A 26,500-nucleotide genomic window follows, 5' to 3' on the forward strand; every position below is an offset into this window, starting at 1 on the left:
GGTAGGATGAGGGAAAAAGGAAATCAGATAAATAAAGTAGAAGTCTCACATACACAGACCTGAAGAGAGGAGTAACCTGCTTGCTAGGTGTTAACTTCCTCCTTCCTCAGTCCATTTTAAGATTCACTTCCTTGTTCTCAAGCAGCAACCATGAAACACACCAGCCTAAATTTTCCAATCAGGCCAGTGATTCTGGATGTTTTATTTTGGGAAGCCCAGTTTGAGACACCTTAAAGGGCCTGATTTTCAGGGCTCAGCATTTCTTGAAAAACGGTCCCCTTCCAGGTATCTTTGCGTTGAGCACCCAAAACATGAGGCACCCAAAAATCACTAGTCGCTTTTGGAAATTTGGCTACAGCTAGTTTCTGGAGTCAGACCCTTAACAGTTTTTATTCATCAATCATTTCATCATAATTTCTTAGTTTGGGACTGAGAAAAAAATCCCTAGCGTAAAACAACAAAATATACAAATCTCTCAAGAATATTTTGCTTGGAATTTTTCAGTTAGGGTTTTATTTCATAAAGTATATTCCGGAAAATATTAAATATTTGTAACAAGAAAATAAAAATGGTTCCATTACTACAGTGATCAGATCCATATATGCTACAATGAAAACAGCAGTCCCAACTTTCACAGTTAAAGCTTGACTCACTATATCCTTTTATCTAACTGCATTTCAGTTCTACCAACGAAGTTTTACTGAGATGAGCATATTGTTTTAATAAAACTGAGTGCCAAACCCATAAAACAGGATAAGATACTTCATCTTCTGCAGCTTCAAGACAGCAAGAAAATAATTAACCAGCTGCTGACTAAAGAGATTCATCTGGGTAGACAACAAAATAGGCAACACAGCAAGGGAGGAACAGTTTACTTTCGATTCATGTTTAGAAGAAACACTTTTAGTGAGTTAAAATATAGTATGATTAAACAAGCACTATCTGTGGGCCAAATAAGGGCCATGAATACAGATTAATCTGGTATTCACAGAGAACCTCACCAATACAACATGCAGGGCGGCCATAATTTGACTGGCTGCACTGAGAAGTACAAAGTGTGTGTAACGTCAGCTGTGCTAGCAGCCCCAGAGGGGTACTGTCTCGATGGTGATAGGATCATAGTCCTACCTCCTCTTTCGGCTATTAGTGCTGGAAGTGCCAGTGCTGAGCACACTCCCCTAAATGGCTTATGACCTTTACAGCACAAGTTCAAGATGCTGTTGCTCTGGTAGTGTCACACCTCCCTCTCTGCCTAGTTCCTCTTTTGCAGAAGCATAAATTTGCCCTATGTTTGTATTTCAACCTACTTCAGATTTAACCAATTAGAGCACAAACTTTCAGTGGTATGTTGTAAAGTACTTTTAGAGCAGGGGGATATTTAAAAACAGATTAAAAAAGAAACTGACCAAAAAAAAATCTGAATCGACAGTATTCTCTTCAGTTAATTTTTTTTTTTTTACATTATTCTGTTGATACTTCAGAGATTTATAAAATATTCCTACATAAACATTTTTGTAGCCAAAGTGAAATCTGGCAGTAGAAAGAAAATACATTATAAGCAATCACTGACTAGTGCAATTATTTTTTAATGGTGCTGAGTTTTCAAGCCTGGGCCCATATTAGTTAAACTTCAGTTCAGAATCTAACACTGTATGGATTGGCTGTGGATCATCTGTGTGATTCAACGTGCCTTCTGGAAAGAGTTAGACTAACCTTTCATTGGCTTAGAACAAAAAAACAAACTCAGAAAATTGCTTCCCTCTGCACACATTATGAAACATGGTTTTGAAAAGCATGTGTTCCCCATGCAGGGTGTTTCTCGATGAGACTGTTGTGTACTTTAAGAGAAAGCATTTTGAGCTTATGGTCTGTAACTACAAATTTGATTCATTATTATTATTTGTCAAAATTATTGAAGTTGCATCAGCGTACATAGTTAATTTTTACCCTTAATGAAGCTCTGTGGATGTAGGGGATGATCCATGCAGAGCTTATTGCAAGCACCCTAGACCGCAAAGAATTCTAGGTAAAGTTTTCAAAAGCACCTAAGTGGCTTAGGAGCCCAAGACTTTCAGATCACTGAAAATCAATAACACTTTTCAGAATGTTAATCCTTATCTTTAATTTCTCAGTATAGTGTCACAGACACCTACAGCATTATGCAAATATTAATTTATAACAAAAAAAAGAGAGAGATAGCAATTGCTAAGTGTCAGTACATGTAAATGCACTCATTATAGTCCATCAATTTTGTAAGCTACCTATGGTATGCCATCTTTACGTTCCACAGCCACAGTGACAACTAACAGTATTTCACTTCTTGAAAACAAACAAGAATTTAATCTAAGTGGTAAAAATTATCAACTGGAACTAGGGAAAAATGCGACTAAAATTAGTAGACCTCGTTAGAAATGAATAATAAGATGTGTACAACACACCTGGTCCACATAAAGGATCTTGTTCCAGCCTACAAGAGGAGTCTTATAAAATACAAGGCATCTTATAATTCAGTAGTTGAAACAAAACTATAAAAGGTGCCCTCCACAAGCTCCAGTTAACAATCCTTTCTCATGATGGCTGGAGTATGAAAACACCACTTAGTAATTCAAGCTTAAGTACTTGTGTCCACGGGCCTCATGAAACAATTAATAAATTGATTCATTTTTCTTTTTATCTATCACCAGCAGGTCGTAGATCAGCTTACTGTCACAAAACAGTCTATCGGAGATAATCACTTCAAATTAACTACAGATATGCCATGATGATTAATTAAAATCCAGCATTAACGCATCTGCCTTGCAGCATAATGCAGTGAATAAAGCACATGGCTGAAAGCTAAACACTCCAGTTCTAATCCCACCTCTGCCAGTGACTCACTGTGTGACGTCGGGCAACTCTGGTAACACAACAGTATAAACATGCGACTACACAGTCTGCAAACTAACATATGACTAACCATGTAAACCCATAATTCACGATTATACCTTCTCATAGGATAAACCATCAGTTAGAAATAATATCTTAGCACTTTTCATCCCACTACTTTGCACATTTTACAGGCTATGGGTTCAACCCTACAAACTCGTGGTACACAGAACTTCCACTGAGTATAATGTGAGTTCCACAGTAGATTTACAGGACTAAGTTTATATCCCACTACTTTCATTCACCACTGAAATGCAACTCTCTCTTCTGTGGATTTCAGCAGCTGTTCAGCTATGCACAGTAACACTACCCAACGGTAACTTTATGACAAACTCTGTACCCTGATAGCCAGATCCTCAGCTGGTGTAAACTGGCTATGGAGCCACACCAACTTAAATCAATGGAATTTTGCCAAATTGTACCAGATAAGGATTGCACCCTGAAACTAAGGGCAGGGAATCTAGACAGGCAGACTGTAATAATCAGTCAGAATTTGCCTAGTACACTGGGGTTAAAAACATAAGAGATAACAGTCCAACCAGAAACATACAAGGATATTTCAGTTAGAACTTAAACCATAAGACACGTGAATGCATCTGGGTGGGGAAAAGCATATTGACTTCTCTCTTTTTATTCTAGAATCTGCTAAATTCACAGAAGGAATGTGATGAATCTGCACTCAGTGGTTTTGGAGCTCCGTAAATCAGTGAAGACGGGACAACATTCTGATTTATGCTGAGACGTGACATATAGTCCCTTAATTTGTTTTTAAGTGGAAAAGAAACAGATGCTTGTATATTTGCATCTACAAATTCAGCTGTCACTTCAACTTTTGCAAAAAAAGATATAACTCTGAAAGTCTTGGGAACTGCCTTTCTATTATAAATATGGAATTCAATTAAACTTGCAGAATAAATTACACCAAAAAATACAAAGGCCTTACCATATTAAAACAAGAAATGTCCTTTACAATCGATGAATTCCTTGACAAAATGCCAAAGAAAACAAAATACTTCCAATTTTGGATAGTTTCACAGCTTGTAGTATTTTCACATATTTTAAAAAATTTCCATCAGATAAAATCTGATGAGCTTGCACAAAGGACAAATAATATTTCATGATGTCATTGGGATTTAGGTCATCTAACAACATATAAACATTAACCCTAAAACATATAATAGAATCAATACTGAAATAGGAGCACAACTGCATCCAGTATACTAATCCTCTACGCTAGGATAACTGCAGGCTCAGCATCCGAACAAATGATTATGTTGATAAAAAAAAACAAGAAAAAGGTGAAAAGGAAAGATCAAGTCTTAAGATCGGGAAGGAGAAAAAGGAAGTGAAAAAAGATGGAAAGTAGTAAGGCAAGGGGAAACTTGATAAGGCGGAAATTAAATATTGGGGGAAAAGAGAGATGCTCGGATTTGAAGAAATTTGTACTTGTATTTCACTTGTTTCCTTTTAAAGAAAAGTGTTACAAGAACTGTGAAACATACAGTCCATTGGAATTTCTTATTCTTATGGGTCTCTCAGCAGAGACAGCTTAATATACTTTGTTCTTTTTGTGAACCTTTAATTGAAAGCATCTTGCTTTGTTGTTTTGGCAAACAGTGGGTCTTAGAAAGAAAGTAGCCCATGCTACATGGTTGTATTTTCATAGAAATCTTTCACATTGCGTTCAATATATTTAAAAAAACAAAACAAAAAACACCACACCCTAATTTCTACTGACAAAGGAACTGATAAAAGACATGTCCCCAGATCCATCCCCAGTGAACATACTCCTAGATTCTCATACAAATATTGCAGGAAACTCTTCTCTGTTTGATAAAGCCTAGCATGTGGTGGGTATTATTGCAATCTAAAAACAATAAATCACCAACGCTGCCACCTGAAAGCACTTCACGGATTGTCTTTGTTCCTCCCGCTGACCCCCGCCACCATCTTTCATTTGTGTGTGTCATTTAAGATCTCCTGGAACTACCATGAGGGTTTTCTAGTGGTAGACTCCTGCAAGGAAGCTTTATAGTATTCAGTTTTGTATTTCAAGTAAAATAAGCATTGATTCCACATGTTTTTAAAAGTCACTTACATCTGAAGCTCAATTAGTTTGTTTTCAAAGATGCTGGCTATTAAAATATTTATGCATAAATAGAAAAAAATTGCTTTTCTGCTTCCTCCAGTTTGTGCACACAGAGAAAGCCAAATCCCTTCTGCACACTGACAACCTGTGGTGCTCCAAGGAAAGTGAAATCTGATTGAAAGGCAGGCAAAAAGGAGAGAGAAATGAGGGCAAAAGTTCTGATTTACTTTAAAGCACTGTAATGAGTAGGTCTGAAGGAAGTTAAAGGTCTTTCATCTGTATTTTCTTTCATAATGTAATCTACCCATTTTCTTCTGCCAATGCAGCATTGCTCCCTAGTTTATGGGCCAAATCTTGTCAATGAAGCAAAGCCCAAATGACTGGGGTGGTGCTGAGAAACGAGAACACTGAGCCCATGTAGCCATGTCATAGCTGCAATTACAGAGAATAGCGTAAGCAGACCAGTGTTGGGCTTCTCTGTGGTGGGGTTGGCTCCCAGAGTGTACACCCGCGGCCCACCCACATTGCTCCCTTGTGGAGTGAGCTGAGAAACCTGCCACTGAGTTCACTTCTAGGGCATACAGTCATCAGGGGCTCGCCTCAGTTTTGATACTGAGCAGCAATCATGCTTTTGCTTCCACTGTTTGACGGAGCACAGGATTAGTCCAACAATCCCAAGTGCTTTGCCCAGTTTGGTTTTGCTGAAGACAATCTAACCAACCCTGTCATTAGGAAACACAACTTGTTATGCAACCTTACTTTTCCTGTGCTATGCCTGTCCCAGTTACTACCCATTAGACCACCCCAAAAGCTTCTCCTTTCTTGGCATTTACAACTTCCAAATATTTGAAGGCAGCTATATGCAATCATTTAACCAAACCGTAAATATTTCTCTGAAAATACTCGACATAGTTCAGCCATCTAGCTCATAAATCATTTTGTTGCTGTTCTCAGAATGCCGTCCAATTTGGCAACAATTTTGAGATGTTGCATTCGAGCTGCAGTCTCACCAGTCACTATTGCTCCTCCAGTCTGGAACAGAATTTCTGCCTGCGCAGGCTCAGAAGTGCAGCGCGGCGGCTTTTTTTTTTTTTCTGGGGCCTTATTACATCACAAGATCATATTCGGTAAGCTGTCTGCTACCACTCTTTGGGCATGTCTACACTTACCTCCAGAGCGATCAATCCAGCTGGGGTTGATTTATTGTGTCTAGTGAAAACGCGATAAATCGACCGCCAAGCGCTCTCCCATCGACTCCGATACTCCAGCGGAGCGAGACGTGCAGGCGGAGTCGACCTACCGCAGTGACGACACCGAGGCGAGTAGATCTAAGTATGTCGACTTCAGCTACATTATTCACGTAGCTGAAGTTGTGTAACTTAGATTGCTCGCCCCCCCCCGCCCCTAGTGTAGACTAGACCTTAGACCTTTTTCAGCATTACTGCTTTCCAAATCTCTCTCTTCCATTGAGTATCATGAGTTTGGAATTATTTTCCCAAATATTATATATTGTTTGGGGGCTTTTCTGGGGTTGGCTCTGATTTAATTTCCTATCTTTAATGCTTTAGTAATTTAACTGTATTTGACCATAGACATTCTTATTAATGCAAGGTTTCTTTTTTTCTAGGCCATAACATAATTAATGGGCAGAAGAAGAAAACCCCCAAAGAGATTTGTTTCTCACTGATTTCAAGTAGATTTTCAATAGAGAAATAGGTCAGTCAGTGAAAACCAGTTCCATTCTACTGGTGCCTAATATCCTATCTAATTTCCTATTCCACTCAAAAAAGCCACATTACTTCAACCAGTCTGTCTTCAGTCAGAAGTGCATTGTTTAAAGGAAAATAGCATGCACATTGCTGCAAGAACTTAACTATTTTGGGAATACCAACTGGTAACCTGGACTCAGGTCTATCTGTTTCTGCCACAGACACATTTTTGTGCCTTTCAGAGCCTGCCTTAACATGCTAGGGCAGAACACAATTTATTCTTCATCTTTGATGTCGTCTTCAAACGATCTATCTAAAGGAAGGTAGGTTACCTCCGGCTTAGAAATTAAATTGTTGGATGGGTGTTTTCATGTCACATCAGGATTTGAAAGGATTATAGCAGAATCTTTAATCAAGAAATCAGTTAAAATCTGAATAAATTTGACTAAAGTAAATTTGAGATTTTTAAACGGCTTTTACGGATCTAAAGGTTGCGTGACATTTAAATGCAAAAGGATACATAAACACTAGTTGTGCGCATAAATGAAAGTGTTTCATGAATATTCAGATTGAAAGTCAATTTTTTTAGTTGACTGCATTTGTGACCTTTTTATTTTCACACTCCATCATCATTCAAGCTTCTCAGCATGAACACTGATGAAGAATGAATTTTTAGCTTGATGTTCACCAAATACAAATGTACTATTATTTGGACAACAAATGGAAGCACCTAGAGGCCTCAGTCAGGATTGGGTTCCCACTTCTACTGTGTGTTTGTACAACTCATAGCGCAGACAGTTCGTGCCCCAAACAGCCTATAAATTAGAATATATACATTAGATTGCAAATTGTCAGTGTTACTATCTGTGCTATACGGTGTTAGCTACACAAGTCATCTAACCACCAAACAGACAATACCATGTGCCTTATGTAACCAACCAACACAGAACAATGTGGGTATATTATAATTAAATATAAAATTCAAAATGCACAATGTACTGATGAATTACATAAGTCACATGATATTGTTTCTGTTCCCTGCTTGGACAGCGTAACATACCATGAATTTGGAATAGCAAATTGCAAGTTACCAGTTGATCAACAATTATTTGCTGGAGAAAGTTGCAAAAAATGAACTGGAATAAACTGTTTGTGGACATTGTGCAAACATTTTTTTTAAAAATGGCACTGATGAAATAATCTACTAGCTATGAATTGTAACTAAGGTGTAATAAAAATCATGGATAACCTCTGTCAGGATATCCAAACAAGTTAACTTCCTGCTGTATATAACTAGAATTATTGTGCTTTATGTTTTAGGAGCATACTGTACTCATGCATCTCTTTTTTTCTCTTTCTAAAAACCAATGTACAAACCCCAAAGAGACCCCGGCACTTAGCTAGCAGATATGCTCATCTGCCATTTCCTTATTTATCTACTCCAAGGGACCATAAACTCATGTTCTTATGTAGCGAGACTGCCTCCCACTCTTCTGGTTTCCAGCTGCTTCTACAGCCTCCAGGCTCTTCCTTCCTAGGCAGCCCACCACCCTAGAGAGTTGTAGAAGCAGCTGGAAATAAGAACAGCCAGCCAGCTAGTTCTCCATGGACCACCATCAAACTGTTCTGCAGAGCAAGTCCTTACAACGTTTAGCATGTGTGGCTCTGCAGAGCTGAGTATTTTTCTTTTCTAAAACTACTCTAATCTCACTCCCTGCAAGTGCTAATGAAATCCAGGAGTCATATCTATTAGGTGTGGGTGGCAGTGGCAGTGGAAAGAACCTGTCCTGAGAAAACTCAGTCCGCCCCACCTCACATCCTGCCACTCCTCTCCATTGTCTTCTCTTTCCTTTCTTCTCCTCTTCCACCTACCTCATCATCTTCGCCACGCCTTTTTCTCACCATCCTCTTTTCCGTCTCTTACTCCTGCTCTGCCACCTTTCCCACCATTTTATAGCCTATGTCCTGCCTTTCCATTACATTATCATTCTATTTGCTCACACTTCCTCTTTTCTGACTTCCTGTTTTCCTGCTATCTTCTCCTTCTCCCATCTCACTTGACTTGACAGTGTCTGTTCTCACCTATAGTATCCCCTTGCCTCCTTCCCACTGCCCTGTCACTATTTCCAAAGAACAGGTTTGCATTTGATTATCTTAACCCATAAATGTACAAAGAAGAATTTAAGACTTCTCAGATTAAGTTGGTAGATACGCAAATGAAGGTGAAGCCAAACTGTACCTGCGGTATGGAGTGAAACAATGTCTGTATTTGTATGTCATAGTCATTTGATCCAGTGAAAGTCAGAAAGACGCAGGAAAGAATGTTTGGGTACAGTAAAGATTTTGCAGGCAAGCTGCTGGTAAGAGCAAAAGGAACCTTTAAATGTTATAGGTAGGGAAAGCATGTTGTATCATTTCATAGGATGAATTAGACAAGAGTTCCGAGTTGACTGATGTCGGCTATTTTAATGAACTCTGGACTGAAATCCTCTGACCTTGATGTGGAATAGATTAGAACTAAAAACACTGGAGGAGCTACACATTTCTGAGTCATGTGTTTCAGATGATGCCTACTTGCCTGCTGTATTTATGTTAATATTCTTCCTAAATATGGTTTGCCTTCTTACACTGGATGTATGAAGTTCATTTAAATAGGAAGCCCAAACAAGTAAACAGTATGATAAGCATCTCAAGCAATCATCTGAATCCAGCAACATTTAAATTATACAATTAAGTTCAAACAAAATGTAGCATTTTTGCAGATAGGAGGAATAGTGTTGAAAATCATGCCTTTGCTTTATTCACAAGTCCACATTCAATGGAAGAGTGACTCAGTATTCTTCCCAAAGAATGCTTTTGATCTGGGTATTTTTTAAGCAAATTTTTATAAAACATGGTACCAAATATAAATATTGTCCATTTTAACATTTGGTGTTAATATAGCATGTTCCTTCTGAGGATGTCAACATGTTTTATAAACTCTAATTGACAATTTCACAATATGTACATGAGATATGTACTGCTATAGCCCCGTACCAGCCAGAAGACAAACTTCCTCTCATGGCTCTAATGATTACACTAGCCTGGGTTAACCATTTAGTAAACTATACTTTTCTTTTTGGGAGACCAAATACCCTTGCTTTTATAATGTACAGAGTTTTTGTACAGAAGAACGTAACTACCAAAATTCACTGCGACACAGCTTTTAAAAATCTATTCATCTTGTCAGATCACACAGATACATTATGGTCCATGCCATTAAGCTGTGTTTTCTGTAAACATTACAATTAACCATCATTTTTAGAAATAATATAGTGTAGCAAGAGAAACTGACAATGTCTTGACTCACCTGAGTGTCTATTTTAATTAGTGCAATATCTGCTTTTTCATCAACATCTTTAATTTTGGCTTCGTATGTTGCACCATTCTTCAGCTCCACTTTTACCCTATGTTTATTGGTAACTACATGGGCATTTGTCACTATTAGTCCATCTTCTGAGACAATAAAGCCTGAACCACTAGCAACAGGAACCTCCCTCTTTGTAAAAGGAAGCCTAGGAAAATATGGGAAATAAACATTTAAGTTTGAACAACCTGAATTTTCTTCAGAGATGACAAATCATTTGTGACTACTGTTTTCGTTCCTAGACTGCCAACAAGTATTTGGCACTTTTAAAAATATTTTAGAAAATTTAGTATAATTTATTAAGTATATCCGTTAACATTTAATTGGACATGCATTAGTCTACTATCTTCAAAATATGTGGCAAAAAAATTAAAAAGTGAAACATACTATATTACTTAAATGTAACAAATATTTATTATCTTGAATAAATATCTTGAAAACAGCGTCATTTTCTTTTATATCTATATATCAGTATATTAACCAATTCTGGCAAGTTTAATCCTTGAGAGCTACAGAAATATAAATCAAAACTGGATATCTTGTTTACTTGCGAAACAATTCAATATGAACCACAGCAGGGGCTATCTTCTCCACCACATCTGCAATAAAGTTGTATTTGTGCCGTAGGCTGTTCGGATCTTCCTGGCCTGAGAATAGACACAGAAAACACATGTTGTTCTTCAAATGGCAGGAGAAGAATTGTTGCAAAACACTTGTATTAAAAAACACTAGGCAGAGATGACTTTTTAAAAGGAACAAGAGTCTTGTAGTTCTGAGTCTGATTCCCGCCCTAAACCATTCCCCTAACTTTTGGGAAAAGTTTTACTGGCAACATAGCCAGTTCGTAGGGCAAAGGGGTCTATGGAAAATTCTGAATAGATATGGAACCTCTTTCTATATCCAATGCACTTGCACCAGAGGGGGAGAGAGCCATTGGACAGAGTACTAGGCTAGAAGTCAGGAGACCTGGGTTCTAGTCCCAGTTCTGCCACTGACCTTCTGGGTCTCTGTAGGCAAGTCAGTTCATATTTATGTGCCTCCATTTCCCCTCTCACCCTTCTCTGTTCTATTCAGCACAACAGTGCCCCAATCTCAGTTGAGGCTGCTGTAATACAAGTAATAATATTAACTCATATTTGAGATTACCTAATTTGGCCTCTATCCTCCTGACGCCTTCATACAAGGCTTGGCTGTAACTTTATTGCCTGTAGAGCTGGGAGTATAACTGGGTTTTTGGTTCACTGACAGTGCCGATTTTTTTTTTTAAATGGTTTGGGTTGAACTGAATCTGAAAACTGCAAAAGAAAACCCTCCAGTGAATCAAAAAATCCATACTGGGTTGAATGAAACATGTAGTTGATCTGAAACATTTTCTATTGGCAAAAAGAAAAGGAGTACTTGTGGCACCTTAGAGACTAACAAATTAGTCTCTAAGGTGCCACAAGTCCTCCTTTTCTTTTTGCGAATACAGACTAACACGGCTGCTACTTTGAAATCATTTTCTATTGGGCATTTTTAAAGTGTTAGATTCACAAAATGACCAAAGGAAGTGGCTGGGGGTGTTGTCCTACTGGTAACTTTTAGTACAGGGCACTCACCTGAGATCTTAGGTACCAATTCCCTGTCTGCCTGATGTGATTTGAACTTGGGTCTCCCACATTGCAGAAGGGCACCGCAGTCACTGAGGTATGGAAATCTCTTAATCACTCCTGCTGAAGTGGTTCTATTTTTAATAATTAGTCATTGGAGCCGGACATGAACTTGGGTTTCCCACATCCTAGGTAAGTGCCCTAACCACCAGGCTAGAGTCATTATCACTTACCCTCTGGCCCAGTGACTAAAGTATTTCATATAAAGTGGAATGGCTTCAACAGGAGAGACAGAGAGAATCTCACATCCCAGAGTACCCTATCACCCAGTGTTTATAGCACAGTCCTTTTAGATGTGAGAGCTGGGTTCAAATCTCTGCTCTGAATCAGGCAGAGGACAGATTTGAACCCAGGTCTTCCACCTCCCAGGAGAGTGCCGTAAGCACTGGGAATTTGGGGAGCAATGTGCAGCACCATCACATCTACTCCTGCTGGCTGTCCTTTGTGTGGGATAGGTATGTTCAAAGCACACTTATAAGATCAGGTACTAGAGGTGAGACAGGCAGGGGGATCTCCTAATTTGTGAATCTTCCCATGGCTTGGTACAAGTTAGGTGCCGAGCTGCTGAGGGTATCAGGACTGTGTGCATTCCCCTAACAGAAATACAGGTGCCTGGAGGACAGTAGGCACCTACAGGGTTAGGCAAAAGCTGAGTCATGGTTTTATGAATGCCACTGGCATCTAAATGCTAGACTTTCGAGCCTAACCGCCACTTTGTGACTAAGTTCCCCTTGTGAACGTAGCCTCTAGCAAGATATTCAAAAGCACCTGGGGCCTAACTTCCATTGGTTCCAATGGGCGTTGGTACCAAGGCACTTTTGACAGTCCTAGTAGGTGCCTCTCTGCATCTTTAGTGGCCCTTTGTGCCCCATGTGGTAAGAGCTTAGCCACCACTGTTTTAACCTCAGTCTCTTAACCACAGCTTGCTACAGTTATAGGACAAAGCCTTGTTTCTTGGTACGGAAGTGTTGGGAACAACACGTGTGTTCTCTGCATGTGCCTAGAGGCAAATACAATTGCTTTGTTTTCATCAATGTGACTGTTTTGATCTCATACACTGATCTCACATTACAAAAGCACAAAAAAGAAATGGTAAAACAGAAAAAGTAAGGGACTCTTCTTATCCTATAATGTCGTATTTCCCCTTCCTCTCTATTTGTCCTTACTGTAAGTGTTTAAAGTATTTTTACCATTTATGTTTTACGTAAGTCATTAATTTTTTTTTCAGTGCAGAAATATTGTGTTCCCTGTAAATGCAGTGCAAGGTTCCATAAACAATTTTTTGGTTGTTCTGACCCATTTCCCCAAAACTGTTTAAATATGTCATGGTCTGAAGTAGTGAGTGTGGAGGGACTACTGAAATGTCTTAGGCTCTGCCTGTGTGACAGGGATCCCCTTCTTTTTACACGAACCACACAAAGCTTAATTATTTGGGTTTTGTCCATATGTGAGAGATTTTTGCCCTAATAGAATTAAGCACATTACTTTCAAACTTGTTTTTTCACACACATAAATTTATAAAAATGTAAATTTCTAGCCAAATTTCCTTCATATTGTAATCCTTTGATCGGTCAAATACATGAGAATAAAATGTGGTTTTATAATACTATAGGTATCTGTAAAAAGAAAAGGAGTACTCGTGGCACCTTAGAGATTAACAAATTTATTTGAGCATAAGCTTTCGTGAGCTACAGCTCACTTCATCGGATGCATGCAGTGGAAAATACAGTGAGGAGATTTATATACACAGAGAACATGAAACAATGGGTGGGAGTTACCATACACACTGTAACGAGACTGATCACTTAAGGTGAGCTATTACCAGCAGGAAAGTGGGGGCGGGAGGGGGTACCTTTTGTACTGATAATCAAGGTGGGCCATTTCCAGCAGTTGACAAGAATGTCTGAGGAATGGGGGGAGTGGGGAGGAGGGGAGGGAAATAAACAAGGGGAAATATAGTTTTACTTTGTGTAATGACCCATCCACTCCCAGTCTCTATTCAAGCCTAAGTTAATTGTATCCAGTTTGCAAATTAATTCCAATTCAGCAGTCTCTCGCTGGAGTCTGTTTTTGAAGTTTTTTTGTTAAAGAATTGCCACTTTTAGATCTGTAATCAAGTGACCAGAGAGACTGAAGTGTTCTCCGACTGGTTTTTGAATGTTATAATTCTTGACGTTTGATTTGTGTCCATTTATTCTTTTACGTAGAGACTGTCCAGTTTGACCAATGTACATGGCAGAGGGGCATTGCTGGCACATGATGGCATATATCACATTGGTGGATGTGCAGGTGAACGAGCCTCTGATAGTGTGGCTGATGTTATTAGGCCCTATGATGGTGTCCCCTGAATAGATATGTGGACACAGCTGGCAACGGGCTTTGTTGCAAGAATAGATTCCTGGGTTAGTGGTTCTGTTGTGTGGTTGCTGGTGAGTATTTGCTTCAGGTTGGGGGATTGTCTGTAAACAAGGACTGGCCTGTCTCCCAAGATCTGTGAGAGTGATGGGTCGTCCTTCAGGATAGGTTGTAGATCCCTGATGATGCGTTGGAGGGGTTTTAGTTGGGGGCTGAAGGTGATGGCTAGTGGCGTTCTGTTATTTTCTTTGTTAGGCCCGTCCTGTAGTAGGTGACTTCTGGGAACTCTTCTGGCTCTGACTGCATCCGATGACGTGAGCTGTAGCTCACAAAAGCTTATGCTCAAATAAATTTGTTAGTCGCTAAGATGCCACAAGTACTCCTTTTCTTTTTGCGAATACAGACTAACACAGCTGCTACTCTGAAACCTGTCATAGGTATCTGTGATAACTTATCAGACTCTAGGACCCTGGTGAGAGATGCAGGACTATTGTGATGACTCACCCCAGCATCATACATGGAGGAGTCTCATTAATTACAATTCAGAAGAACAAAAAGTAGATGATTTCTAAGGCAAGAGAGGGAAGCATTGCAGAGAAAATATAAAACCTAGAAGCAGTCAGTTCAAGGGGGATCTCAGGCTCAGGTTGTTCTTAAACGAAGAATAAAGGAAAGCCCCAGGAAGTCTGGTGAGTTTTAGGTTACATCTTATATTGCAACCGGAGGTGTGATGGCAGCTCAGGTGGGAATACCCATGCTAGCTTTAATCTAAGTAGCATGGCTAAAATAGAAGTGACTCTGGCACAGATTAGCAACGCAAATCGGCATCCAAGATTCCCAGCGGGCTTGTACAGACAAGACACTATACCAACTCGTCTGCACTGCGTCCCTCATCCTTAATGTCTCATATGTTCCTCGCTTCTCCACATCACCATAATATTTGAAGCCCCCAAAGTGCTTTATATAGCAATTTGTTCACTGGACAATAGCAAGCAGTAGTAATTACATACTGAACTACAGTGACAATTCTCCGTTTGGACATAAGAATCTGTATTACAAAGAGAATGTTGGCCAGGATACCAGAGTTATCACCACATAATCTCTTCCTCCAAGTGCAGCGGGCTCTTGAACTTCATTTTAGGCAGTCATCAGAACAGAGCATAAAGGATGGCTGATTAATATCTCCTCTAAATGAGATTCGTATTGCTTATTGGATAAATTCATTGCCCACTGAACCACAGCACCATCATCTGTAAAGCTCTGCTGACCAGCTGTATTACCGAGCTATTTTGGAAACTGGGTGAATAAAAATTATACTGTGGAAGTATTCATTCAAACTAAACAGAAGCTTGACATATTGTCAGCTTGGATAACTATTTTGTTTGGCTAAAAAAAGCCATGGACACTGCCACTTAAATCAGTTTACTTTCTGTACATCACTTATAAAATAACTGGATATTAATAACAATGTTGTAGGCACTTAGGGCTATATATCTGGTTACTGAGACATAGCTAGAACTCGCACTGTTAGTGATGGGAACTTCACAGACAGACAGTACATAGCATTACTGAATTGTTTTCAATTTTTTTTTCATTATAACCAATGCATACATGGTAAGGATATTAAATGAGTTGTCTTCACTTTACATTTGAATCTACAATTGCAAGGAACTTGAGACCTAAGACTGTCACGGTCTAAAATTTAGGCTACTGTGCAGTCTCCAGTCAAACTGCATACACAACTGAAAGGCCAAAATTATTCATATTTTGTCTGAAAACATTAGGTAACAAAGACTGAGTCATGGCATGGTGACCTAAATAACTCAGACCCTCCTTTTCCCTTCTTACGTATTAGAGAGTCTTGTGTTGTATAATATGGTTTTGCAACAATGGTTTAAAAATGGAATGGAGGACACCTGCTGTTTTTTTTAAATACGTAAACAAAAATCAGAGTGCTATCCAGTGAAAGATTTCATTGATGAATGCTGATCAATTCTTAACAATGGGACTTGTACAAAGTATGTCAAATAAGGGATCCATGGAAAGGTTATGATTTGCTGGATATGATTATGCTATTTGTATGCATGTATCATTTTTGTATTTGAAGTTATAAGCACTGGGTCTATACCTGTATTTCAAATATGTTTGCTCCTGTGGTAACGACCACAAGGTATTTAGCCTGCACATCTTGAATGGACTATTCAATTGAAAAGGTTCATCAAAGAACACTTAACTCACAATGGATCAGGGGAGATACCTATCTACACTTAATAGACTTTCCTGTGATGGCCTCTACTATGACTAAGCATGCACGGACATGTGACTCCAAACACCATCTTGTTTCCTGTAATTTTTCACGGTAAGAACAATGGGTTTCCCTTCAATTGGCAGAAGCCATAAAAAGCTGGAAACATCTCCATTTGGCCTCTTTCCTGCTCAAACCTCTGGACTATGAGCTTATACTGATGGGAGCATTCTAACCAAGGGACTGAGGACCTTCCAATGATTTGGAAGCAACCAGAGACTTAACCAGCCAGCAGTTTATTCTATCACTGCTACAAGCCTGATCCAAGAACTTTGCAATTATTTACACCGGAGGGCATTCTGTGCACAATATTCTGCAAGTTTTGTCAATAAATAAATGCAGAGGCTCCAGCGTGGCAGTGGGGAGCACAGAACACTGGCTGCATGAAGGCGGGAGATCACCTTACAGCCCCCCCTACCCCTGGGACGTGGACTGAACGGTGAGGCTCCACCCAATCCTGACCCAGCACAAGGCCCGAGACTGCCCCAGAAACAACCCTCTGCGCCAGGCACACTCGGTGTGGGGAAGGCAGGCTCCAAGTGTGAAGGGACTCAGGGTGGGGGGGATCCAGGTGTGGGGTGAGAGGGTTCTGTGTAGGACAATCTGGGTACAGGCAGCTCAGTGGGAGATCTAGCTGTGGAGGAATCTGGATGCACACAGGCTCTTCGGGAGGGTCCCAGGTGCAGGGGCAATGGGTCTCTGCAGGGGCTTCCAGGTGATGGTGGTTGGGGCTCAGCGGAGGGGTCTGAGTGCTATGGGAATGGAGCTTAGTGGGGTAGGGGTCTGGGTGCAACTAGTTGGGGGGTCAGTGGCGTGCGTGTCTAGATGTGGAGGCTCAGGGTGGTGTGGGGGGACTCATCAGGGTGGGGGGTTGAGCGCAGGGAGCTCAGTAGGGGGTGGTCTGGGGGGTGGGTCCGGAGTCAGGGGGTCTGGGTGCAGGAGGCTCCAGATGCAGGGGTTGAGGTTCAGTGGAGTGGGGTTCAGGTATGGAGGGCTAGGGGGGTTCTGGATGTACTGGGTGAGGCTTGGCAGAGGTATCTGGGTATGGGAGGTCTGGATGCACGGGGTCGGAAAGATGGGGGAGCAGCTCCCCATACAGTGACCCCTCCCCTCTGCAGCTGAGGAGTGATGGGGGCAGGAAGCAGGGGAAGATGCTGAGCTTCCTGCAGCTGGGGGAAGTTTCTGGGGGTGGGTCTGACATAGCCCCAGCCACTCTTTGCAGGGGAAGAGAGAGTCCCATCCTCTCCTGCTTCCAGCCCAGCTGGGAATAGCAGCTGATCCTGGCTCAGATGTCCCCAGCACCGTGGTGATTTACCTTTCTGCAGGCTTCCTGAAATGATGTACCTGCACAGCTAGGGAGTGGTGCGTGATCGCTCTTGCAGCTTCTCTTTGCTTCCCTGTGAGAAAGTCATTTTTTTGCGGGGAAGCAAAGAAATCTGTGGGGGACATGAATTCTGCACACATGCAGTGGCACAGAATTCCCCCAGGAGTAGATTATTGTATGTATTTGATTCCTTTAACCAATTTTAATTCTTACCTTTCTTTCTTTTTTTTTTTTTTTTTTTTTTTTTTTTTTTATAAATAAACATTTAGATATTAGATACTAGAGAACTGGCAACAGTGTGATTACTGGGTAAGATCTGAGTTGTATATTGACTTGGGTATGTGGCTGGTCCTTTGGGATCAGAAGACCCCTTTTGTTTGATGAAATTGGTTTTAAATAACCACTCATCTTTAAGTCTAGTGTCTTGGTGTTGAATCCAGGACTGGAATGCCTAAGGAGATTGCTTTTCTGACTTCTTGTTAGCCAGTGTGGTAAAACAGAAGTTTACTTTTCTTGCAGGTTTGGTATCTCTTATGGAAGAATAATCACCAATTTTGCAGTCTGTCTACCATATTTCTTAGGGGTTTGTCCTGAATTTGGAGTTCTCAGTTGTGACCCACAGAGGCAGGGTGACACCTACCCCAAAAAGAAAAGGAGTACTTGTGGCACCTTAGAGACTAACCAATTTATTTGAGCATAAGCTTTCGTGAGCTACAGCTCACTTCATCGGACGCATACTGTGGAAAGTATAGAAGATCTTTTTATACACACAAAGCATGAAAAAATGGGTGTTTACCACTACAAAAGATTTTCTCTCCCCCCACCCCATTCTCCTGCTGGTAATAGCTTATCTAAAGTGATCACTCTCCTTACAATGTGTATGATAATCAAGGTGGGCCTTTTCCAGCACAAATCCCCCCCCCCCCCCACGTTCTTGTTAAACCCTGGATTTGTGCTGGAAATAGCCCACCTTGATTATCATACACATTGTAAGGAGAGTGATCACTTTAGATAAGCTATTACCAGCAGGAGAGTGGGGTGGGGGGAGAGAAAACCTTTTGTAGTGGTAAACACCCATTTTTTCATGCTTTGTGTGCATAAAAAGATCTTCTATACTTTCCACAGTATGCGTCCGATGAAGTGAACTGTAGCTCACGAAAGCTTATGCTCAAATAAATTGGTTAGTCTCTAAGGTGCCACAAGTACTCCTTTTCTTTTTGCGAATACAGACTAACACAGCTGTTACTCTGAAACCTACCCCAAAGTTTGCTTTTCCTTAAAATGCTACTTGCACAGCTATTTGTTATGTATGTAAGTATATATTTACTATTTCCTATAACAGTGGCAGTGACCATTAAGTACATTTGTCATTGTATCTTTTATACCAAAAACAAACAGGCTAAACCAAGAGGAAAACAAATCACTAGAAGACATCCACATAGCAGTCTAAATTATCATGTAATCTCTACTCACACAACTGTATATGAACAATAGTTGCTCATAATTGAATCACAATGTAATTGCTGCAACAGCTAGAGCTGACTGGAAAACAGGGGTGAAAAATTCTCAACTTTGAGCAATTTCATTTGTTTCATTGTTGTCCAAATTTTCCAACCAGCTTTGGTGACAGCAAGGAATTCGAGAGAAAAGTGAGTGCAAAGAGTGATTTACAGGGTTTTACAAGTTCCTTTTGCAAACAAAGTATTTCCTGATTTCAAATAATGAAAGTTACTCTCTTTAACTGCAGCATTTTAAAACATCGTATTTTACTATGCCATGACTACCAAAACAAAAAATACAAATAGACTGGGTTACTATTTTGACTAAAGATAATGTCTCTTCCTCCAAACTCAGAGATGTTATCTAATTACTCCCACCACTTTCCACCTACTAATATAGAAAGCATCATACAGAAGCCCTTAGAGGTGTAGGTTCTTACAAATTTTAACTCCTCCTTGTGTTTCATGCTGATATGCATAAGCAGACACCTTCACCCTGCTGTTTAGGGAGCCCACTATTAGATAAGGCTTGTAATTAGAGCCCACTTTATTTCCATTTCTGTGGATCTCTCCCCACTTGTAAAGTTCTAATTAAAATCTAGATTTCTAACCTACATTTGGTATGGACACTATTGGCTCCATATTTAAAACCTTTGTGCTTGTTTTCTTATTTCTTTGTCACACCCTTATTGTTTTTCCCTTTCCACTTGGTATTTTCTTGATGGTGTCTTAGGGCTTTGTCTACACTACACTGCTTTTAGCGACACGGTCATGTCGCTAAAAGTCAGGCAGCGTAAACGCCTTTTGTTGGCACTTTTGCTGACAAAATACCATTGTCAGTAGACAACGTACACGGCTTCTTCTTTTGGGGGAGGGGGGGCTTAAGCACCTGTGAACGACAAAAGTTTAATTGGCAGTGTAGAAAAAGCCTTATACTGAGAGAGGAGTCTGAACAAAACTCTGACTTTGAATACTTTTGAACTTGGGGAAGTTTGGTTCTTTGCAGATTGGACCCATCTCTATTTATAGCACACTGTTTATTGGGTTTTGTAATTCTTGTATTGAACTATTATACAATGCCTAGTGGTGATTAATTAATGAAGTTACAAGGATGATCATCAAGTTAGTGATGATTAATTGGTAGATGATGACTGACTAAAACACTAATAGGTTACAACATGAAAATTTCCTGAGGCAACTAATTTTCAAAGAATAATTGGAAAACATCATGGCTCTCTGCAACTGGACATAAAGAAAATCTCTATTAGCTGTCAGCATGGCGGCCATTTTCAGTGGACTAGCCATTAGAGGGCAATGCACTCACACATACTTTACATGAAGTATACCTGTAGCTCTCAATCGTTCCAGACTACTGCACCCCTTTCAGGAGTTTGATTTGTCTTGCGTACCCCTAAGTTTCACCTCATTTGCTTAGAAAAATCTCACACAAAAAATCAAAAAAGTGTCACAGCACACTATTACTGAAAAATTGCTTACTTTCTCATTTTTACCATATAATTATAAAATAAATCAACTGGAATATAAATATTGTACTTACATTTCAGCACACAGAGCAGTCTGAACAAGTCATTGTCTGTATGAAATTTTAGTTTGTACTGACTTCACTAGTGCTTTTTATGTAGCCTGTGGTAAAACTAGGCAAATATCTAGATGAGTTGATGTACCCTATGGAAGATCTCTGCATATCCCCAGGGGTACGCATACCCCTGGTTGAGAACCATTGCTGTATACTACACTTGGGAAAGTCAAGTATTTGAAATCATTGTCCTGAGTAACTCTCCAATGACAACCTACCTTGATAAGAGATGAGCCAAAGAGCATATCTGGATCTAGATTTATGTTAGATTTAGTTTGAGACTGAATCAGGGTTCAAGGCTATAGTGTTTAGTAGAGCCAATATCTTGCAAACTGGTTTTGTTTTTTGTTTTTTAAAGATTTTGACCCAAACTGGAAGGCAACTTTGGAGGTCATTTACTCTTATGAGATTTCCATCTCGCGTGTTGGAAATCTTATGACGTGAGCTTCTCATCATCTTGGGCTGACACTCAGGAGGACTCCCTCACTATCCAGACTCCCTCCCCTCCCCATCCAGTTCTGAATCCAACCTGGTACCAGAACTGTAGGGGTTGGGTTCCATTCAATACCCTGTGGGCAGGTGGCAAATTGATGTCTGAGACCACTATTATTGATCAGCCTCCTGTATCTACGAGTTGCACACCACACAGCTAATATATGCTAAAACATCCTATTACCACCCCATCTTCCCTCTCCACCTTTTACTTTGTTTATTTCACCCACATTACATAAAGTGTAAGCAGTTTGGAGCTGTGACTGTCATTTACAGTGTGTTTATACAGTAACTCCACAAACCTTACCAGGAAAAGGTCTCTATGGCCTACCGCAATATGAACAACAAACATTCATACCCTAACTTCAAAAACTTGAAGGATTTAGACTAAAGGTTTATCCCATCTCTGATCTTTGCATTTCCCAGCAGAGTAACAGAGTGCTGGAACAGCAAGTGACCAGTATGGATTCTAATCAAAGACTTCAGAAAAGAAACAGAGCAGTCAAACAACACTAGCAATAAAGGGAATGGGAACATTTGGGTGAACAATTTAATTTCATCCAAGTCTCTGGACACTTCAAGAAAGGGAAAGACAAAGAAAGATGATCATGCTCTATTGTCTGGTGGTTAGGGCACTGGGCCGGGATGTAGGAAATCCAGAGTTCAAGGCCCTGCTCTGCCTGATTCAGGACATAGTTTTCATCCAGAACACTCTGAATCAGGTCAGTTAGTGTGTGGCAAAATGGGGTGTGACTCCACAGCACACTAACTGGCCATGTGGACAGTACATCATGTACTAAAAGTTATGTACTAAAAGTTCTGCAGTGTGCTTTGAAGTAATGCTGTTTCAAACAGGAGGGTAAACCAGAGACCCCTATACCCAAAAAACCTTTCCAAACCAAAAAGCTTACATTTCAGAAAACAGACATTTAGACACAATTCTATTTGTGTGAAAATCTTCAATGGGTTCTCTTTCATTATGGAACCTAAACAAACTTTGAAACCTCAAAAACTGCTGCAAAACAGAATTATTCTCTGGACAGCTCGATTATCAGTACTCTTATTAAAACAAAAATAAAAGATAGTGTACATGCATATACAAGCTAATTGTTTGAAGCATCCTCTTTGAAATATGATGTCTAAGTAGGGTGACCAGATAGCAACTGTGAAAAAACAGGACGGGGGTGGGGGTAATAGGTGCCTATATAAGAAAAAGTCCCCAAAACCAGGACTGTCCCTAGAAAAACGGGGCATCTGGCTGGTCTAATTGTAGTTTTGTACTTGAAAGAGATTTCCTCTACCACCAACACCCTGGTGCTTTCAATGAAATAATGGGGTTTGGGTTTTTTGTTTTTCTTTATTTTGTTTAGGACTCTTTGTGAAGCAGTAGCATCCTCAATGAAAAGATTTGGTTTCAAGAGTTTTTTTCCTTCATTCATCAGAACCATTGTTAACAACACAGATCTGTGTGCTCAGCAGCAGATCCCGTGGTATGCTAAAACCAGGCTGGTGCCTGGTAGCCCTTCAGAGAGTAAGAATCATATCCAAGGATTAATCTCTTTTTCCTTGTTAATGCTACAGTTATCAAAACTCTTTCCAGAAGGTCCTTGCACCATATAAAGCAGAGGTCAGCAAACTACGGGCTGTGGGCCACATCCGGCCTGCGGGCCCCTACTGCCCGGCCCCTGAGCTCCTGGCCCAGGAGGCTAGGCACCCCCCCCCCGCCTCTCCCCTGCTGTTCCCCCTCCCCCGCAGCTTCACCTCGCCGCTCTAGGTGGTGGGGCTGTGAGCTCCTGGGGCAGCACAGCTGCAGACCCCGGCCTGACCCGGTGCTCTGTGCTGCACGGTGTGTGGCTGGCTCCAGCCACCGGTGCCCAAGGCAGCGGGGTAAGGGGGCAGGGAGCGGTGGGGTTGGATCGAGGGCAGGGGAGTTTGGAGAGGTGGTCGGGGGTGGGGAGGTGGGGTGGTCAGAGGGTGGGGAACAGGAGGGTTGATAGGGAGCAGTCGTTCTGGGGGGGCAGTCAGGAATGAGAGGAGGGGTTGGATGGGGCGGTGGGGGGAAGTCAGGGGCGGAAGTTCGGGGGCAGTCAGGGGACAGGGAGAAGGGGTGGTTGGATGGGGCAGGGGTTCCAGGGGGGCCATCAGGAAGGAGAGGAGGGGTTGGATGGGGTGGTGGGGGCAGTCAGGGGTGGGGGTTCTGGGGCCTGTCAGGGAACAGGGGGGTTTGGATGGGGCAGGAGTTCCGGGGGGGGGGGGGGGGATGTCATGGGGCAAGAAGCAGGGGGGGATGGAGGCCGGGCCACACCCCAACTGGCCCTCTATATAAATTTATGCCCAACAGTATCCTGCTCCGGTGTCTACTGATAAGCTACAAACGGTATCAATTTTGCACAAGCAAATCGACTTGCTGCCAATCGACTATTACTTCATTTACCTGCTACTTGTTTAACATTACATACACACTATGGTTATAGGCTCCAATTCAGCAAAGTAGTTAAACACATGCTTAACTTTAGACACATGCTTAAACCCAACTGAAGTCACAATTCTCCCAGCATAAAAGAAGTCAATAGGACCTGATTTCAGAGTAACAGCTGTGTTAGTCTGTCTTTGCAAAAAGAAAAGGAGTACTTGTGGCACCTTAGAGACTAACCAATTTATTTGAGCATGAGCTTTCGTGAGGACCTGAGGACCAATAGGACCTGAGTGCACGATTATGTGCTTTGTTTGAATAAGGATGGATTGCTGATTCGGGGCCACAGAACCTTAAAATGTTATCCATCCTGTAGGTGATTTCCAACTCTGTGGGGAAAATTCCACTGAACAATGAGTTGCAGTGTAAAATGTCTAGTCATCCAGAACAGCTGTATTTTAAAGCTCTATAACTGTAGTTGTTTTTCTTTTCTTTTTTTTTTTCTTTGAAGTGCAGCGTATTTATTTAGCTCACAGGGAAAGCTACTTACTGCCCCATTGGAAAGTAAAGAAAAATGATATTTGAAATTTTTCTCCCCATCTCTTCCATTTTATCTTTAAAATTACATCAAACTGTAAACTGTAATATTCCATGCACTATTGAAGGATAAATATAGTGTAATTCACTATAAAGGAAAAGGATGGTATTAATAAAACAAGGAGCAGCAATTTACATGTTGTAAAAACAACCCACTTATCTAACAGCATAAAAAAAGATCAAGAGTGGGATCCAACAACATAAACGAAGATCAAAGGAGCGGGTTTTGAGATGGTCTGTCAATACTGCCAGCATTATTATGCTAACAAACTAGAGAGGACAAACTAAAGAGATTTCACTGACAATTGCTTAGGAAATAGCTATACCCATCACTTAATATCCCTAACAAAGAATATACTTGCATGACAGAGAGTACCATGGAGACATTTCAAATGTCCTAGTCAAGTGAATAATAAATTGACCAAAATCTAGTATTCACTTCATCAAACGTTTCCTGAAGCTAGAAACTCTACAGGATTAAGAGGTTTCAGAGTAGCAGCCCTGTTAGTCTGTATTCGCAAAAAGAAAAGGAGTACTTGTGGCACCTTAGAGACTAACAAATTTATTTGAGCATAAGCTTTTGTGAGGATTTAAAGTAAAGCTTCTTGTTTGGTGTCAACAGTATGCACTGTATTCTCATCCTCATAATATTTACATGAGGATCAATTCTTTCTTGGCCAGCTGTCAGGATCTTCTTACAAGTAATGTGTCACATGGCCTGATCATGCTCCTATGAATGTCAGCCTCAAAACTCTTGCTTCCCTTGTGGATAAAAAGCACTGGTGTCTAACTGTAGTCTGTTTCATTGTTTCATGGTTAAACAAACATAGGAATCTATACCAAAGGCTATAGAACTAAATAGCTCCCACAACTTCTGACTGGAAGCAGAATGGACTGAAGGGATGAGTTGAGGGTTGGCAGCCAGGAAGTTCTAACATGAATTATACCACAGACTTGCTGTGGGGTGCTGGATAGCTCACTCTGCCACTCTGTACTTCTGTTCCTCCTCTCCCCCAAACTATAACATGGACAGTAAAGTTTACTCACTTCAAAGGGGTCTAAAAAGGAGCAGTGCTTTGGAGACAAATTATTAAGGAACAAGCACAGGTACTGGACATTTACTAATAATCATGTTATGTAAACAATGTAACATAGGCAATGCACTTGCATATTTATAAAATTGGAGTCAAAACGTGCAAACATCTTTAGAAAATTTACTTATCCACCACAGAAACCTTCGAAGAATTTGTTATTTCAGATCCATAAATTACTCTAGGTTCTTAGTGAGGATGAAATAGACTTCTGTGGACACATACCGACTACTGACACCCAGCCCGTGCAAATATTGTATCTCCTTATCACTGAATAGAAGTGGTAAATGACCTCTCTTGGATAAAGTGCCTATGACTTTCTTATTGAGTATTATAGTGTATTCCTTATTTGGCTAGGATTTTAATGATGTATTTCAAGCAGATCTTCTCACCACTAATATGAAAGACACCATCAGTGGTTTATGAATCAGGGGAACATCCTTATGATTATGACTCTTCCTACAAAGTAATATCAGGATTGCTAGATAAACATCATCCGGAACATTTTTTGCTGAAGGAAGTGTGTCTCGTGGTTATGGCTGGGATTCAGGACTTCTCAGCTATGCTACTGACTCACTGTGCAATCATGGAAGTGCCATTTATCCTCTCTATATTACAAGTTTACCTTTAAAATGAAGTATATTCATGCTTAACTAATGCTTGGAGAACCTCAAATGAAGCTGCTACATAAATGCTCAAAGCCTCCAGAAATTCTTTTTTAAACTGTGCAGCATTAGTGTGCCATCAAAACAATCTAAAAGTTACATCAGTGGAAACATCCACATCAAACCAATTGATTTTCAAATTAATGAGGGAGACACGTTGGGATGATTAAATGGAAAGAAACTGCAGAGCACAGTGACAAACAGCTAAAATAAATCAGGAGTGAAAGACCCTCATTGTAAATGTAAGTGGTGATGAGGAGAGCTGGACTTCCACAGCGGAAAAAACAACAGAAATGGAGCTTAAACTTCCAACAGTTGTCCCACTCTCTAGCGTTTTATGTACCCCCAGAAAGTTATGCTCAACATCTGGACCAGAGCTAGGAA

At 40.5% G+C, this 26,500-nt stretch overlaps 1 protein-coding gene across 1 annotated transcript in view; it reads right to left on the reverse strand.

The window, feature by feature from the left end:
• HTRA1 (HtrA serine peptidase 1) overlaps window positions 1-26,500 on the reverse strand; it is a 48,979-nt gene that overhangs the window by 10,541 nt on the left and 11,938 nt on the right. Inside the window, exons 2-3 of the mRNA XM_077821866.1 lie at window positions 10,677-10,776; window positions 10,073-10,277 (exon numbers count right to left, since the gene is read on the reverse strand). Coding sequence (XP_077677992.1) covers window positions 10,073-10,277; window positions 10,677-10,776 — 305 coding nt within the window. The remainder of the gene's footprint in view (window positions 1-10,072; window positions 10,278-10,676; window positions 10,777-26,500) is intronic.

This window comes from Eretmochelys imbricata, chromosome 7 (assembly GCF_965152235.1).
Source record: "Eretmochelys imbricata isolate rEreImb1 chromosome 7, rEreImb1.hap1, whole genome shotgun sequence".
NCBI classification, from domain to species: Eukaryota; Metazoa; Chordata; order Testudines; family Cheloniidae; genus Eretmochelys; species Eretmochelys imbricata.